This window comes from Botrytis porri (assembly GCF_014898465.1).
Source record: "Botrytis porri strain MUCL 3234 chromosome Unknown BPOR_004, whole genome shotgun sequence".
Classification (NCBI taxonomy): Eukaryota; Fungi; Ascomycota; class Leotiomycetes; order Helotiales; family Sclerotiniaceae; genus Botrytis; species Botrytis porri.
The window spans coordinates 1,743,947-1,762,881 of NW_024066078.1; the positions used below are offsets into that span (position 1 = coordinate 1,743,947).

The following is an 18,935-nucleotide window of genomic DNA, read 5'->3' on the forward strand; positions in this document are numbered from 1 at the left end:
ATCCACCCATCCACCCATCCATCCCTCATCTGAAACCCCAATCCATATATAACTCCAATGTAAGAAAAAGAAAAAGAAAAAAGCCCTCCCCCCAGTCGTAGTGAACGAGCCGTTTCTAAAAGAAAACTCCTTTAAACCGCTCACTCGCTATCGTTGTCGCTATCACAGGCCAATGCATGAAAAGTTCAAATCCCAAACTCCTCCAATGTATTCATAAAATAATCAGTCGTAAAATAAAAGTTATTCATCCGCCACCGCTAATTAACACTCGCATTTGTATTTCGTAATTGGTATGCAGAACCATGCCTTCGGACCCTAGGTGCATAACAAGTTTCATTCTCGCATGTGGCATGAGATAATAGCGGTGGGTCCTTGTCTTTTGGACCTGCATTTCTGCCCGCACAACTAGATTTCGAGAATTCCCATATTCTCATCACTAGGGTTATTAACCTGTCCAAAAAGAAACATCAGACCACTCCGACTTTACCCGCCATCTCGATTCCATTTTTTCTTCCTTTGTGTAAAAGATCTGCTTGAACTGGCTTTCTTCACGATGCCATGTCATACAGGTACTGGAGAATCTTCAACTCCAGTCCATACACATGACATTCGAAAGTCATCTGCAACCGTCGATCTGACAGTCCTTCCCGTCCAGGGAAATTTCAAACCAAAAGCTGCTATTCGATTGTTTGATCAGGTATGTAATATAATGGATAGAAGCCAGTCAATCACAATGCCAAGTGAATTTTTCTAGTCGGAATTCCTCTACCGACTGATGAAATTTTCAATCGAAAGCAAAACACCCAAGATTTCATGTGTCATCGTGCGAACAGCCTATTATCGTGCTCCAGGGTAAAAGTGGGTAAATTGAATAAACTGACGGGGATACACCTGCCCATAGACCGATCGGGGGAATCCGAACATGTGGGACTAGTGTGGGTCGGAACTCGGTATATGAAAAGAGGTGTGTCCGGTATTGGAAGCGTAAGGACCGCTTGGGATCCGTCCGTCGGAACCCATGAATCATTGAATTCGAACCAGTCCAGTGCCACTGAAATAATAAAGTCTTGAGAAGCGAAATCTTGTCCAAGAAGGTGTCGCATGAATTGTGCCAGGTAGATGTGCGATGATATGAATATCTAATTTTGCTTAATAAGTAGTTGCAGTCCATCGAAGAGGAACTCCATCATTTCCAATTTCGTAAGGTTTGCTGGATGCTTGTCTGGGTGGTAGAGCCCATCTTGCTCTTCCTGGTTTGCGGTCGTCCAACTTCCCATTTTTTCTCATGGCCATCTCCATAACTGCAATTCGAATGAAATCACTGTTCTCCCTCATGTCGCGTTGACGTGCAACAGGGCCGGTCGCGACCTCGGCAAAGGCTTCCTCGGAATTCCCTTGTCTGCGCCTATTGAGTCCAGTTGGTGGAGTATCTTTTGATGACTTGGAAACCTTGTATGTTTGCATTTGAATAGATGCTGTGCATTGTGTAGCACTCATTGTTTGGGTAAGAGATGTTGGCACATGAGCATCCGTGGGAGCATTTGTTGTGGGGTTGAGATACCGACGTAGTGCTGGAGTGGGTGCATCAGCCAGCAGAGGTGGCATCCTTTCATCCGTAAATGGGACCTTCGGGTCAATTGACATGATAGATCTTGTAAGAAAATCATCAGGCGTAATCATAGGTGTTGTGAGACTCGAAAATGATTTTGCCGCAGACCTTAAAGCACGCAGTGATGCAGTTAAATTTGATTTAAAGGCGGACTTGCGGCGTGGGGGTTCGACGCCAGTAGTATTTTGTTGATCTTTGGGTGAATCGGATGGTCTTTGAAAGACTCTAAAGTCAAGCTCTTCAACGTCGACATCTGATAAAGGATGGTCGTGCAGAGTGTCCTTGCCCGCAAATGTTGGCTGGTACCTCCTGGTCGGTAGAGATCTTCTCCCTCTTGAACTCGGTGTTAATATTGAACCTGGTGGGGTTGATGCATCACTAAGGGAAGCATCATCCAAAGATGGTACAGACTCGCTCGATGTAGTTCTGCTTGATATGACGGATCCTGGACCATTCTCCGAGCTGTAACAATCGGTCGAATCGGTTTCTTCTGGAGGGCTCAACAATAATTCCATGGGACTCATACCAAATGTTATACTTAGTTCTTTCTCCGATACAGCAGTGTGTTTTAATATGGCATCTACTGTGAGTCTTTGTCTCGATGTACCATGTGTGCGAGCATTCCGACTTGATCTGGGAGGCGGAATGGCTGTAATCGCCAATAAGGCAGCGACCGAGGGAGGAATAGCATCCGGCGAATGGGCATCGTAGGGGCGACGACTCGATCGCACAGAATGATTCTTGGTAGCTTGACGACGATCCTTCCTTGGCTCGAATCTTAAACCATTTTTGAAACTATCGTGGTGGCTTCTTGTAGGTATTACCACTGGCGAAGAGGTAAAAGTGATCGTAGCCTCAGTACCGAAAGTTGACTTTGGCATGATATCTGATCTTTGTTCATAACTGATATGGGAATTTGAGTTGGTAGAAGAAGAAGCCGGAGTTGAAGTCGAAGGTTTCGATTTCGGCTTTTGTGTTGTGAATAATGAGAATGAGGTAGGCATCTTGTTGCTCGCGTGCCCTGAGAGTTACCGCATAAACCAGTTGTGTGTAATTATTACTTGATAGAAACCAAATCTGTCGGGGATTTGAATAATACGTTCAACGAGATTCGTTCTTGGAAAAGCAGAAAGGATTTTGAATGGAAAACAGCTTATAAAATCTTATCGGAAGAGATATCGAGTTGTTTTGCATAATTTCCCAATGGACAATACTGAAAGTCAATGATCGCAGTACTCGGATTGTACAGTGATTCAAGAGCTTAGCATGGTATGGTTGCCGGATAACGGGGGGAGATGAATGTTGATATGATAACACCCAGGGAAATGTTACTACTATATAGTAGTTCTATGGTCGATTTGATAGAAGCAGGAGTGTATTGAATTCAACCTTTTGATCTAAAAAGGTGTATTGGGATGACCACACGGGGAAATGAGAAGGAGATAGGAAGAGGAATGCAGATGTGTGTTTATTAAGCATAAATCAATCGAGAGCGAGTTCAGCTGATTTGAAGTGAATCACTAGATACTTAGGTAGGTACTAAGTACTTTAAAATGAAGGCTAATAAGATACCGGTAGTTCGTAAGTTTGTAACTTGGTAGGAATGACTTTGAGGAAGGGGCCGATACGATAGCCTTATTAAAAGATAAGCTAGGAAGGAGAGAAGGCAGGAAGGCAGGAAGAGAAGGGAGGAGGAGATAAGCGATGATAATAATAATGATGATGAATCTACTTGGCTCCTTTGAGATTCCTAGTGCGTACGAAGTAGATTTGACTTGACTGACTGTTTGACCGAGACTGAGACTGGTTTTGACTGACTGACTGACTGATTGATTGATTGATTGATTGACTGGAGACTTTATTGACAATTGGTATCAGCTTGCAAAGGGAGGGAAACCTGGAGTAATAAACTATCCTCTTGTGTTTACTATCTAATGGTCACTAGTATGCAGATCGGATAAGCTTTGGGGCATTGAGAATCGATCCAGTGCGAAAGTACGTCAATTGTTGTCAATGGATCTACCCAATTCAAGGCTTGGAGTCAATCAAAGCTAAGAAGATTGGACCGACCAGATTAGATTAGAAAGTTAAGTCATGGAAAGACATATATATACTCGAGTAAGAGCTTTGGACGTTGCCTTTTCTTGTTGTCTTCTCCAATAATGATAAAGGGAGAGGAAAGGAAAGGAAGATCTCATCTGTTTGTCTGATTATGAATGAAGCAATGGATTATCAACATATGGCTTGTGCTGTGCTGTACTGTGCTGCTGTGCTGTATTGTATTGTATTGTCTTGTTTTGTCTTATATTGTCTGTATTGTCTGTATTGTCTGTATTGTCTGTATTGTCTGTATTGTCTGTATTGTCTGTATTATCTATATTGTCTGTATTGTCTTGTATTGTATTGTATTGTACAGTACTTGCACACTTCCCTCTAGACTTCCTCACTTATTACTGTATTCGATTCTCTTCCGTATCACATAATAATTCGGATAATATGCAAAAGCGACCCTGATCCATTCTTTTTCTACCCATCTTTTTCATACATCCTTGATCGCCTTGAGGAACTTCCTTCGAGAAGGCTTACAAAGGGACTATAGTCTGTAGCTCATTACTTGCCAGGGTCAAGGCAAAAGGATGATGATGCTGTTTTTATTTGGGTATGTGGAGAATCAAGATAAAATCTGTATCAGCTGGATCTGTATCCGTCACAGCGTGTTCGCATTCATACACTTCTTTTTCCTAATATGGTGATTTTTCTTCAACGGTTATGGAGTTCTGTAATCTGCCAATTTATTAAACTTTCCTACATTCGCCTAAGAATTCAAGCAGCATCATGGATCATCATATCATTCAGAATCACATGATTGATTTGTATCATTGTTTTTCCTTGCGTGCGTGTCGTTGGTCGAGTTGATCGTCCTCGTCTTACGGTGATGAGACGACCTTCTCTCTGGATAATCTTCTTCTTCGTTGGCTCAGCTCAACTTGGTTGGTACCTAATATGTTACCTACGAGTCTGCGAGCCTGCTTCCTCGCTACTCCTATACATCGGTACGCACGACGAGGTATGTGATACTAACTGCATCATCATTATTATTCATGAACGCGACCGGAAGTCCGGATACACAACTTGGAGGTGGATGTGTGCATATGGATATGGATATGGATATGGATATGAATCTATTCAATCTCAATCTCAATCAAATCTCAGCCTGTAACCGCTTTGGAGATGTTCATTCACCCTGTTGTATCTGTGTTCGTACCCAAGCCATTTATTGTCCTATCATTTGATTTCCCATGACTGTACTACCGTACAGAATACGCAGAAAAGAGGAGGAGTCAATCTCGCCCTATATCCACCTTCCTGTTGTATGAGCTGAAATGGAATTGAATGCTGTGTTCCCTCAACAACTAATAAATTGCCGGATGGATACCTACCTGGGAACATCATGTACATTGATACATTGGTATACGGAGTATTGGTAACTGACATTGGTGCATCTTGGGACCTTGGGATCTTGGGCGTTTGACCTTTTTTTTTTTCTTTCGTTCAATGTGGTCCTGTGGGTCATGAAATCCTTCATGCTTCATCAAATGCCATCTCTCTGCATTTTGATTGTTTCCTTCCCTATCACAAGAAAACTCTTTGGCCACGTCAGTCAACTGATCCGCTCTGTTGATTTTTTTCGGATCTTTTATTTGTTTCATCATTTTCATGGTTAGGTTGTCGCGCCTGTTGGGCGTGGAGTTTTTTTACTGTCTGCACGATATAATTACCCGAAATTGAAATTCAACAAAAGGTCAATCATCAATCAAACATTTCCGACCAGAGGTCCTTTTTTCTTGATAGGTTTTATGTTTTTTTTGTTTGTTTTTGGGGGGGGGGGGGGGGAGATATGGTCTGATTTTGGAAAGATATCTTTCCTTGCCCTTGTTTGTATTTGATTGAAAATTTTAAAGCAGCTTCCAAGGTTGTGCAGTTACATGATCATATCATAGTTAAGAAAGTCATAATTAACCCTTGTAGTCCCAAGGATAAAGATGCTGATTTTCCGGCATCCTGTACGGGGAAACTTTAGATTCTCCACATCTCATACAAATTCGACTGAGGAATCAGGATAGGCTCAGGAGTCAGAACTCACAAATACAATCCTGTCGCATGCTTTTCATTTCCTACAAGATACAAACCCACAAACCCACAAACATGCAAACATGCAAAAACCAAGGGTCTTTTGAAAAAGGCTTAAGTTGGGATCAGCAGAGCTTTCTGACTCACTTCCCCATGCATTACCCTTGAAGAACTCCGAGCAATCCAAGCAATCAAAAATGTTCTGCTTACAACAAATTGCATGTCAGACTTTTACACTTTTTCCCCACGATATCACATTCATACTTCCCGTCCCAAAACGCCAAACAGCTGAAGAGGCTCCTGCAAGTGTATGCTTAGGGAATCCTGTTATCAACAAGATATGATAGGATAGAAAATGTCCAGGACGATCCACTTTCCAGGTACCAAGGAAGTTCGAACTTCCTCATTTGTTCTCGAAGAAGCATGACATGCTCAAAATTATCTTCGCATCTCGCCTCGTCGGCACTGTTATGTGCAAATCGACGATCGTTGCATTTCTGCCCAGGTGTGATGGTCAAATATGCCCAGAAGAACGTGATAGCTCATTTTCTGGGTCGCACCAGAAACCTCTCTGGTTACATTCCGCAGTCCGCATCTCCAATCTCTATACAGGATCAAGAAGGGATGGCAATTGGCAGATAAGACATTTCACGATCGTGTCGGTACTGACATGCCAAGATTCTCGCATTGCTTATCTCGTGGATCGGCTAGGACCGACATAGTGCGAGAATCTGGGGTTTGAAAAGGTCCTCGTGAACTGGTCGGCTTACCACTTGAAGAAATGGGGGCTGGTTGTAATGATTAGGCTATGTGCAGTTTCGTACCACCAAACAGAGTTGTGTGAAGGTTGGGGCTTAGAGCAGGCAGGTGAACAATTGGCATTGAAGAATATCCTCGTGATGATATTTCACGTGATATACGAGGTCTTTGGGATGAGCTCTCATGTCTTTATTCAAAAGTCTTGATCCATCTCCCGATCTTGTTCATACCTAGATGTAAGATCTCAAGGTATGTTAGATACCACGAGGATAGTAATACAAAAATCGTAGCATGGGTTAGCAATAATATAACTACTGAATAATTCGAACAATTCCATCTCAGATCTACAGACTCTACTCAAAGAGCCGGAGAATTCGTTGTAAAGGGCACCGCGTATAAGTATCTAAATCCTTGCTCTTCCCTTACTCTTCAAAAGGACATATGTAATCATGTCTATAGAATGAGATGTGAAAGAAATATTCAACTTCTAGAGGAGTGCTTTCCAATGTGGATATGCCTGCTAGGCATACAGTATCGGCTGAAAGATTCAAGGAATTGTGGAGGTAGATACTGTCGTGTTTTTGAGTTTTAAGTTTGAACTTATTGGGAGGTTCTTGGACATGGTAGCTAGCTGGCTCGATTGAGAAGACTACTTTTTCTTCTGAGAGGATATAAAGGCTAGTAAATAGTATTGTATGAGAGGATGTATACATTTCTACACTCTATACTCTATCGTATGCAACACCCTCTCCAAATTTTCCTTCTCTCATCTCTACGATGAGCACGCCCGAGTAGAATTAATCCCATACGTCGCATTTGCACTTGGCGAAAAATCCATCAAAAGCTGCACCATATAGCACCCCGCCCCCAAATCCACCGCCGTCTCAAACCCACGACTTCGCGCAATCCCCTTGAGCGTATACGTAGTATCATTATCAGCACTCCCACTATAGATATTCCACCCCGCGACATGCGTCGCGCCATTCCAACTCATGTACGCGGTTCCGTTCTGCAAAACTAGAAGCTGCGGCGCGGTCTTGGGCTCACCGTACCAAGATGCTTTTTGGGCCTGGTAAGTGGCGACCTCGTTGTCGGCACCGAAAGTGGCTTGCCACTTGAAGGCTGTTTGGTTGAGGCCTGGTCCGGCTTGCCATTCTCGGAGAATGGGGAGTTGGCCGTAGGACATGAAGCGGCTGGTGGCGTTTTGATGGTTGGGGAGGTAGTGGGAGGAGCTCCAGGAGTCGCTGAAGAGGGAGGTGGATTCGTTGTAGGTGTTTAGGGAGAGGGGGCTGTAGGTTTTGCTCGCGGGGTGTTCGAGGTAAAACTCGTGGCGGACGGGTGGGTGCGGTGTTTTGAGCATTTCCCCCGGTGGTACCGGCGTAGTCGTGGTTGCCAAAGTTGGAGAACATGGTGAAGTTTTCTTCGAAATCGGGGACGCGAGTGTGGTATTGCCAGCTCTGTGATTGAGACGAATTAGTGGGTGGTTGAGTAAAAGTAAGTGAGTTTGGACTTACAAAGGTAGCTTCTTCTGGGACAGCACCAAAATCTCTACCATAGATACCATTGTAATTCCACCATAAATATCATTGTAGTTCCACACAATATCACCACTCGATCGATCAATCGCAAAAACATCCTAAGTATGTCTTCCATTGACTAAAAGCTTATCCGTACCGTCGGGAGAAACAGAATTATTATAAACATAATCCCACGCAACGCTTTCATAAGCCGCCATATCCGTCAACGGCAACTGCGACGCATTCAAAGGAATATGATCTAGCGCGCTCCATTTCCAAATCGACTCCGAAGTCGCGATATCAATCTCATGAATCTGAACATCGAGATATCCATCAGCAGAACCATTCACAGAGCTCAAATCCATCTGCGTAAGATTGTACACCGTCGCTAACAACGTCCCCCACGGCGTCAAATACTGTTCATTAAAATCGATATCGCAATCATGCGGCACGTCCTCTTAAACTCGGATCCCCAAATTAGGACACACAACCGCAACAGGCTCATAATGTTAATCGAGAATCGTCAGGTTTCCATACCCGATACTCGCATTTTGACCCTCCAACACATAGCCATTCCAATACGTCAAGTAATCCGATCCATTCAGCGACTAGGGCTGCATATTGGAATACTATACCGGGCCCAATGGATCGGAATTCGGTCCCTGCCATATGAAATCGCCCCGGCGGGACATGAGGAGGGGCGTGGTATCTTTTGTTGCATTTGCCCTGGCGAAATTCACGGGGGTGAGCGCGATGGAGCCGGGCTCTAGGGATTCGGCGTTCCAGAGGATTTCGAAAACAGGGGGGTGTGCGTCGGGGAGGGGTTGGTAGATGTGCCATGGTCAGGTGGCATCGTCGGTTGAGTTATCGAAGAGAATGGATGGGCGACTGGTTAGGGGAGGGATGGGTGCAGGTGCATTGTTGTAGGTTGCTGATGTGAGGGAGAAGATGGCGAGGATGGAAAAAGTAGCGAGGGCCATGATGTTTGGGAGATGAGACGGGCTAGGGGACTTGGCGTCCTGGGGAGGTTATATACTCTTATGTGTGGGTGTAAGTTGCCGGGGCTTCTCGAGGAGGGGGACTTGAACGCGTAGGTGTAATCTGGATTAGTTGAGATGGATATACCTCTCTTTCATGCGGGCTTTACCCATAAACATGGGTGCTTATGCTTTGCTTGGAGTCAGATCGTAATATAGTATATCCTACCAACAAACCAACCTCTCACCGAAACCCAACTCGGGAGAAACCTCTTCCATCCAATGATTTTCCTCACTCCCTACAGTAATCCACACGCTTCGCATTTATCTCCATCATCCATAATTCATTTTCCCTCTCAACAATATCCAGATACTTTTATAGCTTACAGATTCCGGAACTGAAATACCGCGGTATCCTTCTCAATTTTAACATCAGAGATTATCCAGGATTTTCCTAAATCTTACTAGCACCAACTCAAACTCAAGTATTTCCGTTTACTTCAAGCTGGATTGGCGTTTTTTTGATTGGCATCATATTAATGTATATAATGTTTGTCTACATACAAAGAAGTTCGTCGCGACCGAATAGATACTTGATGCGATGAATATTGATTGATGGTCGTGGGCGAGGTGGACTTGTGGACCCGCTAATTCTCTCGCGTATTTGTCTCGTTTCGTTTCGTTTCGTTTCGAGGAGATGTATGTACCGTGTTGATGCCGGTAGTGAAAGCTTGTAGGAATGTATACGGATACGGATATATATATTTTCCACTTGTTTGTAAGCTTTTTAGAGGGTTTAGAGTTCGGAGTTATATTTGGGGGGGGGGGGGGTTCGGAGATTGTAGTTGGGATTTTAAGACGTCGTGTTGGATTCGGGTGGTAGAGGGATGGGTGGATGCTTCAGTGGCGAAGGAAGGGAAGTAAGCTTTGGGTTAAAGGGGAGAAGGGCTGGGATTCTTTTGGAGATGATGTGAAGTGCTTGCTCATTCCGTTTTTTTGTCTTTTTTTTTTTTAATTACACACACTTTATCTGTTGATGTTTAGATTGATTGTAATAGGATATATATTTTATGCATTCACAAATACACCTTAATGGCATCGACGACTTAATTCGGGATTTCATCATAGATATCAGTTTATTTCTTCCATGTCATGCTGTGAAGTTTTGAACGATATATATACCTTGGTATATACGACACTCTTTTCCTGGAAAAATAAACATACCGCAGCCGAATTCACATAACGTATAACGTCTCCATGTGTTTTGTAAAGCACATTAACAGACACGGACACTGAAGGGTATCGAGTTGCAAAAATTTATATTTTACTTTGTATTTTTAATATAATGTAGACAATAGAATAATGATTTTACTCATCTCTCTCTCAATGGAAAGGCACACTTACACTGCACGCATCTATGAAACCGAACTGCGAGGTGTTTTCACGAGAATGATGAGGTGAATGCACTTCCTAGGAACCGGTAAAGTACGAAGGATCGCGATGAGATCTGGTATTATATTGAACCTAACAGGATTCGATCCTTGAATACCGTCGCCGAAGAAAAAGAAGAAGATCGAGTGTTTGACGCATGCATAGTAAAAAAATCATTTTCATCCTCAGGAACCTTTGTATTATATTGCATTAGCAGCCCGCCATGATCTCATTCAGCTACGAAGTGAGAACTTTGATTTTGAAGTGAATGTGATGGAAATAGATATGAGATATCTGATCTTGGTATTTGGAATAACTTCCCAAGAATACTAGTCTAGAAAGCTTAACTCGACGTAACTATACTGCTCCTTCCTCAGGATACAGATACAAATGTCTTAGTTTAGAAATAGTACAGCAAGTATCCATTTAACTCTATCACTAGGTAGTCTTCTTGAATCTTTCATTCAACCGTGAGTTCCGACACGTATTTTGTACACCTGTAGATTAACCCATATTTTTTGTGCCACATTGAGAAGAATTTTTCAATCAAGTGTATGACAAAGTAGCAGGTTGCAAGCTCATACTAATAAGAAGAGCAGATACGGATATTGAGTCGAGAAGCTGTACTGTGCTTCTGATAGGGATCATAGTGAGTGGTATAGCCATTTCATGAGTACCGGTTGGCACCCAAGGCCTAGGACTATATCTATGTACAGAAGGCCATGCGCAAAGTACGACAAAGTTCACGTGACAACCTGTCAATTTCGCGCTTAGCTAGGCAACCGTAAGCTTTTGAGTATCGAAAAGGTCTTCTTAAGCATCAGCTTTCAATCACTTCAGATTCAATTATTCTCAACATCATGAATCATGTCTTCCAGTCAACAAAACAGAAACAAAAAGCCTGACGCTGAGGCTATAGCTGATGATGAACGTCAATATGCTCATAGCACCATTAGTAAAGAGGAGCTTAACGACAAGTAAGTCGAACAATTCAATTCAATCTAGATATGATCAAAATCTAATAGAAAATAAGATATCCAAATCGTCCTCATAATCATGGAAAAACATTAGCATTCCATGAATTGTTTCAATCACTCTTCGATCCTCTTGAAGCCAACAAGAATAAAAAGCCAGGTCCAGCGACTGCGCGCAAAAAATTAGGACCACATGGACCTAACAATCTTTCTCCTAATGAAATACGAAGAAACATTATCATCCGATTTATGTCGCGATGGCGCGACCAAGTAGGCGATGATTTCTTTCCCGCTTTACGCTTGATCATCCCGGAGAAAGATCGCGATAGAGCTATGTATGGACTAAAAGAAGCTTCGCTTGCCAAACTCATTATCAAGCTTTTGAATCTGTCTAAAGATTCGGATGATGGGTATAATCTTATGAATTGGAAACTTCCGGCGCGAGGTCCTCCGAGTGCCAATTCGGGGGATTTTCCGGGTAGGTGTTATGAGGTTTTTAGCAAAGAGACCAATGAGACAGAAGGTGGGAAATATGAGTATTGGGGAAGTTAATGAGATGCTTGACAAACTTGCTTTGGCGCAAAAAGAAGGAAATCAATTGCCGATTTTTCGGGAATTTTATCAGAGGATGAATCCGGCTGAGTTGGTTTGGTTAATTCGAATGATCCTTCGACAGATGAAAATTGGAGCTTCGGAAAAGACGTTTCTTAATGTAAGTCGGTGTCAAATGCTTCTATTATTTTACTAATTTATTTTCTATAGCTTTGGCATCCAGATGGAGAGGCGCTTTTTAATGTCTCTTCTAGTCTCCGTAGAGTTTGTTGGGAACTCACAGATCCTAATGTTACTTTAAAAGCTGACGAGACAGGTGTCGAATTGGGATCGTGCTTTCAACCTCAACTTGCACAATTTATGGCACCTTCATTTGATAAAATGGTTGAAAAAATGTGTCCTCAAGATACCAAGGGCAAGAATAACGAGATTGAATTTTGGATTGAAGAGAAATTAGACGGCGAAAGAATCCAAATGCACATGGAAGAAAATGATGATGTGCCAGGAGGTCGCCGATTCACATGGTGGTCTCGAAAAGGCAAAGATTATACATATCTCTATGGAAATAGCTTCGAAGACGATAATGCAGCACTAACAAGACATATGAAAAAGGCTTTCGATCCAAGAGTAACAAGTATTATATTAGATGGAGAGATGATCACATGGGATCCCATTACGAATAAGATAGTGGCATTTGGTACTTTGAAGACAGCCGCGATATCAGGAGGGAAAGATCCATTCTCGGCTACAGCTGCTAGGCCAGTATTCAAAGTCTTCGACTGCTTGTACTTGAATGGTGATAATATCACAAAACACACTTTGAGGGATAGGCGAAACGCATTGGAGGCAGCGGTTCACAACGTTGAAGGACGAATTGAAAAACATGATTTCAAGCCCGCCAAATCAGCTTCTGAAATTGATCCTGCTTTGCGGAAAATCGTGGCTGAGGGCTCTGAAGGACTGGTTTTGAAGAATCCACGCTCAATGTATCGACTAAACAGTCGAAATGATGATTGGATGAAAGTCAAGCCTGAATACATGACTGGATTTGGAGAATCTTTGGATTGTATAATCATTGGTGGATATTATGGATCAGGTCATCGGGGAGGAAATTTATCATCATTCCTATGCGGTTTGCGTGTTAACGAGAAACAAATCAAAACTGGTATGATTGCTCCCCTTTCTCCAATCGACAAACAAAAACTAAATCACAGAACAGGAGCAAATCCCATGAAATGTTTTTCTTTCTTCAGAGTTGGCGGTGGATTTAATGCAGATGACTATGCCGCTATCCGTCATCAAACCGACGGAAAATGGCACAAATGGGACATCAAATCCCCACCTACAGAATTCATAGAACTAGCCGGCTCTCATCAAGAGAAAGAACGACCAGATGTATGGATCAAAGCAGATGATTCCATCGTTGTAGAAGTCAAAGCTGCATCAGTAGGCATATCCGACTCTTTCCGCACGAATTACACATTACGATTTCCGCGTTTCAAGCGGTTACGTCCAGATAAAGATTGGAAGAGTGCACTTTCAATTGAAGAATTCATGGAGCTAAAAGCTAAAGTTGAGGAGGGGAAAGAAGACGAATTCAAAGTCGATAAGAAGAAAAGAAGTTCGAAGCGAGTCAAGAGAGAACATATTATCGCCGGCACAGAAAATGTCGGGAAAACAGAATACGTGGGGCCAAACACGGATGTATTTAAAGGACTCAGTTTCTGCGTGTTAAGCGAGATGATTCATCCTTATAAGAAATCTAAAGTGGAAATTGAAAAAATCATCAAGGAAAATGGTGGAAATATCTTTCAATCTCCTACCGCAAAAGAAGACATAATCGTCATAGCCGATAAACGCGTTGTTAAAGTCGCCGCTCTGATGAACGCCAAGAAAACTAGTATCGTAAAACCACAATGGGTGTTACACGCCGTTACGCAAAGAGAATCAGATGCCACACAGGGGAGAACATCTCGATTTATAATCCCCTTCGAGATGATGCACATGCTATACTGCAGGGACGAAGACAAAGAGGAAATCGAGGCAAACTCAGATGAACACGGTGATCCATATTACCGGGACGTGGGACCTTTGGAATACCAAGGAATCATAGAAAACATAGCTAGAGTCGAAGATAAAACTCCCACGCAATATCTACAAGATATGCTGGTGAAACAAGGCATCGATATGACGGAATTCAAGGGGAGTATGTTTTGGGGCTGCAAGGCAATTTTTGTAGTTGGGGAATTAATGACGTTCGATATGGATATGGATGTGCGGATCGAATTTGAACATTTCCGGATTGCGAGCGGGAAGATTGTAGAGGGAGAGGAAGTCGATGTCGATATCGATATCAAAAGAAAAGTTATGGAAGAAGGCATTACGCATATTTTCTTTTCAGACGATAAACAAGAGCGGCGACTAGGGGAAATAAAAAAAGAACTTGGTGCTTGCTCACCGTTTCTTCTGAGCTGGAGATGGATTCGTGATTCTTGGAAAAATGAGAAGAAAGTGGATGAGGGCCCGTATTTGGTTTAAGTGGTTTGTGGATTGGTTTGATATGAGTTAGGGGTTGGTGGGATTTTTGATTGGGGGGGGGGGTTATTTATATCTGGAGTTGGGAAAAGTCGAAGAAGATACCGGGATTTGGATTTGAATTTGGATTCGGGAATGCTAATAGGGGGTCTTGCGTTCATTGCATACTAAACGAATTATTGGACTGTTAAAGTATAATGAATATCATGAATACATCATCATATAATTTATACAACCCATCCCATCCCATTCTATTCTATTCCATCAAAATTTGAAACTGAGAAAATAGTATTATTGAAAATATCTCAATATTTAGTGCACTATAATATTATCCGTACTCGAAAAATCGATCAAGTATCTACTATAACATCAAACATCCAAGTTCACATCTACCACATATGTAATCTTACAACGGACATCAGGATTCAGGAGTACAAGACAAGACGGGATCAAAAGGAGATACTGCATATAACATATAAAGATCGCAATTTCGCAAAGGGGAAGTACAGACGTACAAAAAAAGAAAGGGAGAGCGGATATTAAGGTCAGAAGAATACACATCCACATATCCCCCCCTCCCTTTTCTGAGGAGAAGCTCTCCGGAATACCTACTTACCTGTTTATCTACCCCAGTAATAAGCGAGGGAATCAAAGCAAGCCCATATATCCTATTTCAAAAAGAGAACGGCAAAGAGAGCTCAGGAGAATATCATACCTAGGTACATAATGGATATGATCTTACAGATATACATAGTGCATACATATGCATAATACTGACACGCGAGACATTCATATAGGTATCGAAAAGCAAGCCTCCCCAATACGAGGGAAAAAAACCCTCGAATACTTCAGTTGTACTCTACATTCACATTCACATTCGCATTCACACTAAACCCATCTCCAAACGAACGTTCATGTGATGTCTCGTTTCATATTTGATATTTAACTACATGACAAGACCTCTGTATTCATATCCACTCATCTCATAGAATATGTGTGAATCATGGAAAAACGCCTGATACATCCCCCAGTCCCAACCATCCATCCAAGCCAAGGCCATTCCACTCATCTCTCACTTATCCATCCCTTCCTTTTACTCCTACATATCCCCTCCCAGACCGATTACAAAAAGAGAATGTTGCTGAAAAGAAAGCACAAGATGGTATGTTGGAAAGACAAAATCAGTAGAAGAGAAAAAATAGGCCGTTCCAATCATACACGAAGCATGATAGTCGTACCAGAAAAATATCCTATGCTTGCCTGAAAGAAAAAAAAGTACAAGAAATGAAATCTGTCTAGGCCAATTGAAACCGTTAACGACAAGAAAGTAAAGACTTATAATCCAATTGAAGAAACCCAGGAACGCCGACCGCCTTTTGTGCTTAACACGTGTTGTTCGCTTAAAAAGCATCTTCATCAGTCCAATTAGCTTCACTTCCAGAAACAATTCGTGTGCACAATCGATCGTTACTAAGAACTTGCCCAGCAGGTCCTTTGTAAAGTGAATATCCCTTTTTCTTCATCATACTACTATTTATAGTAGCACTGCCACGAAATGGGGGAGCTTCATCATCTGGAGTATATCGGTTTGCTCTGGCGGCTCGAAGTTTCGCAAAATAATCTTCATTCGAGTCTTCTTCTGGTTCAGTCTCAGATACATCTCCATAAGTTTCCCAGTTCTCAGAGCCAGAGCCAGTATTTGCAGAGCTAGATGTAGTAGAAAGTTGACGACTGCTAGAAGGTGGCGCAGATCCATAAGTTAACGATTGGCCGAAATTTGATCGCATTGATGCTCTCAAGTCCTGATACGACTGAGGTCTTTCCTTAGCTTTTGGTGGTGGTGCTTCGAAAACATCATCGGGAGAGACTGGTCGGACGCTACCAGTTGAAGAATTGAAGCTCTCATCACGATGATAGTATACTTGAGTTGGAGGAGCCGAAGGTGGTGGTTCAAATAGCTCACGCATCTTTGGGGGTGGAGCTCTTGCCGGTGGTGGACCCATCTTGCCTCGGATAGTGCTAGTCGCTTGTCTTGATTCAGGACGCATAGATCCAGTTCGTCGATCGCGCTCTGGAGAGTTGGGAAGCTTAAGACTTGACAAAGGTATACGATTTGGGAGCCTAGAAGGTGACTTTATACCACTCGCTGCGGATACTGAAGCGGAAGATTGGTGTCTCTTGATTGTTCCTCCTGCGGTGGGTGTCTTGGCACCAGATCTATTTGGTGGAGCAGGTCTTGGTGCGCTGTTGGAACGACCCAATGTTCCAGCTTTGACAACAGTTTTTGGAGGGGGCTTCATGGTACTTGGAGGTGGTCCTGCTGGTGTTTTTGAACGTGGTCCTGGAGCAGGTTTGGCCTCAGAAACCTCCAATTCATCAAGGTATCGTTCACCGTGTACCATAAAAGGACGACCATATTCTTCCTCCCATTCCTCTAGAACAGTTCTCAATTTTGCTGCAATCTTTGGTAAGTCTTTAGCGATTCTCTTTCTCATCTTTTCCTCACGCAATAAACGTGTTGGGTCACGCTTTTCGCCCTTTTGGCCACGCATCATCAAACGACTTGCATCTTGTGACGATGCTTGAAGATCATCTCTGTCTTTGACAAGTGATCGATGTTCCTCGATGAGAGCTAAAGTGGGTGCGCGTTGTTCTTTAAGGACCTCAAGACGGCCAATTTCCTGTTCGTGAGCCTCCAAAAGAGCATCACTGTACACATCTGAAAATGCGGGAGTGAACTCGAGCATCTCTTCCTCAGAAAAGAACAGACCATCCCACAGCTCTTGTAATTTGTATCGGGCATCCTCAACAAATAGATGTAGATTTTGTCTCTTGAGCTCATTCAATCTTGATAATTCATCTTCGAATTCGTTGATCTGTCGTAGGCCAAATCCTCGGTTGCCATTCAAAAATCGTTTCTGTTCAAACTCATCGATGCCAAGCTTTGCCCACAAAGCCTCGACGGTAGTACGTAGATCTCTCAAGCGCTTCTCTCGACTCTTCTTCTCATCTACCAATTTGCTTTGCTTCATGCGCAATCTGGAGATATCATCTTCGTGTAAACCAAGTTGCTCTGGCGCATCGCGATAGTATTTAACAATTGCGCTGTCGGTCTGAGCCTGTGGCGTGCCAAGTTCAGCCCATAGTTGAATGATGTTCTCCGCAGTAGCCTTGACTAATGCGACACGGCGGGTATACTCTTCGTAAACGCGGGTGAATTCATCGTCGAGATCGCTTACATAGTTATTTGAAAGATCGAATGTGGGAGGAATACTCGCGTTCAACGATGTGGGTGGAAGTTCGATTTTAATGAAAGATGGCTCTAAGTGGGATGAGTATGACTCGAGAGCTTGAACAAGTTCTACGATGTGTCAGTACAGCCTAGTGTCAAATCGAAGGAAAACTCAAAACTTACTCTTGACTTGTTCAAATCTCTCTCTATGTATCTTTGATATGTGAAGATGTTTTTCTTTTAATCCTTGTAGACATTGCATCAAGGGATAAGTAATTTGGAGATCCTCATCTTCGGGTTCATATTCATGGTGGTCTTTATCATCATCGAGGGAAGCTTCCATCTGCTTGATTGTTGTAATAATACGGCGAGCTTCTTCTGTCAAGTCATTTTTCTCGTCCGCGACCAATCGAACTTGGTTGTGTAAGGTCTCGGAGAGGGCAGCGAATAACTAAAAATGTTAGGTTTCACTACTTTCTTCTTTCCAAGCCAAGTAAACACCACATACCTCTGATTCTCGACTCTCTCGTTCCCGCGACGGAACACCAATTTCATCGAACAAGCCATGAAGTTGATCTATGATCGTCGAGACCTGCGACGATAAGTAGCTAGTATCCATTTTGTAATGCAAGCCACTCCTATGCGAAGGTACCTTACTTCGGCGGGGGAAGCAGCTTCAATAAAAAGAGATGGCTGGAAGCCCCTGATTGAAGAAAGGAGAAGTTCAATTATGAGGTAAAATGGATGATTGTGGGTTGTGGACCGTGGAGAGAATTCCTGTCTCGTAGAAGTGGAGAGGGAGGGAGGAACTGTATTGAGAGTGGAGAATTCGAATTGGAAACAATTGAACAATGCTCAGCTCCTCAATATGATGATCCCTCTTTCTACCGGTATTCTTGTTGCGACCACGAAACCAACCAAATCTTGAGGAATTTCCCTGTTCAATTCTCATTACCAGGTTAAAAGATTTCTTGTGGGTGTACACTTCTTTCTTATGTGTACCTGGTTGTGCTTTGAATGAAAGTTGAGTGGTTCGTTGGTCTGGAAGATCGAGAAATGATTCGCATGGAAGAAATGAAAATAGTTTGGTAGAACCGGGAAGTTTATATTTACGCTTAGTAAAATTGAGGCTGGATAATTGTTGCTAGAGGGATAAAAGGGATAGTGTCATCAAAATAAACATTAAATTAGCAAATACGGTATATAATTGGTTGGAAT

The 18,935-nt window shown here is 42.7% G+C and overlaps 5 protein-coding genes across 5 annotated transcripts; 2 read left to right on the top strand and 3 right to left on the bottom strand.

Annotated features, from left to right (window-relative positions):
- Nucleotides 1–1,149: 1,149 nt before the first annotated feature.
- Nucleotides 1,150–2,613, bottom strand: EAF01_003464 (uncharacterized protein; the record flags this gene model as incomplete). The annotated part of the gene is made up of 1 exon (XM_038911718.1): nucleotides 1,150–2,613. One exon carries the CDS (start codon nucleotides 2,611–2,613, stop codon nucleotides 1,150–1,152), a length of 1,464 nt encoding a protein of 487 aa, XP_038772953.1.
- Nucleotides 2,614–5,937: 3,324 nt separating this feature from the next.
- On the top strand, nucleotides 5,938–6,482 carry EAF01_003465 (uncharacterized protein; the record flags this gene model as incomplete). Its single annotated transcript, XM_038911719.1, has 3 exons — nucleotides 5,938–6,048; nucleotides 6,088–6,245; nucleotides 6,353–6,482. The coding sequence occupies 3 exons, from the start codon at nucleotides 5,938–5,940 to the stop codon at nucleotides 6,480–6,482; spliced, it is 399 nt and encodes a 132-aa protein (XP_038772954.1).
- A 789-nt stretch (nucleotides 6,483–7,271) lies between these two features.
- Nucleotides 7,272–8,381, bottom strand: EAF01_003466 (uncharacterized protein; the record flags this gene model as incomplete). The annotated part of the gene is made up of 3 exons (XM_038911720.1): nucleotides 7,272–7,956; nucleotides 8,014–8,047; nucleotides 8,174–8,381. 3 exons carry the CDS (start codon nucleotides 8,379–8,381, stop codon nucleotides 7,272–7,274), a joined length of 927 nt encoding a protein of 308 aa, XP_038772955.1.
- Nucleotides 8,382–11,291: 2,910 nt separating this feature from the next.
- Nucleotides 11,292–14,488, top strand: EAF01_003467 (uncharacterized protein; the record flags this gene model as incomplete). Its single annotated transcript, XM_038911721.1, has 4 exons — nucleotides 11,292–11,401; nucleotides 11,458–11,876; nucleotides 11,947–12,110; nucleotides 12,161–14,488. The coding sequence occupies 4 exons, from the start codon at nucleotides 11,292–11,294 to the stop codon at nucleotides 14,486–14,488; spliced, it is 3,021 nt and encodes a 1,006-aa protein (XP_038772956.1).
- A 908-nt stretch (nucleotides 14,489–15,396) lies between these two features.
- EAF01_003468 (uncharacterized protein) lies at nucleotides 15,397–18,774 on the bottom strand. The gene is made up of 3 exons (XM_038911722.1): nucleotides 18,226–18,774; nucleotides 17,901–18,168; nucleotides 15,397–17,846 (listed from the first exon to the last, which is right to left on the bottom strand). Exons 1-3 carry the CDS (start codon nucleotides 18,334–18,336, stop codon nucleotides 15,886–15,888), a joined length of 2,340 nt encoding a protein of 779 aa, XP_038772957.1. The 5' UTR covers nucleotides 18,337–18,774; the 3' UTR covers nucleotides 15,397–15,885.
- Nucleotides 18,775–18,935: the final 161 nt, after the last annotated feature.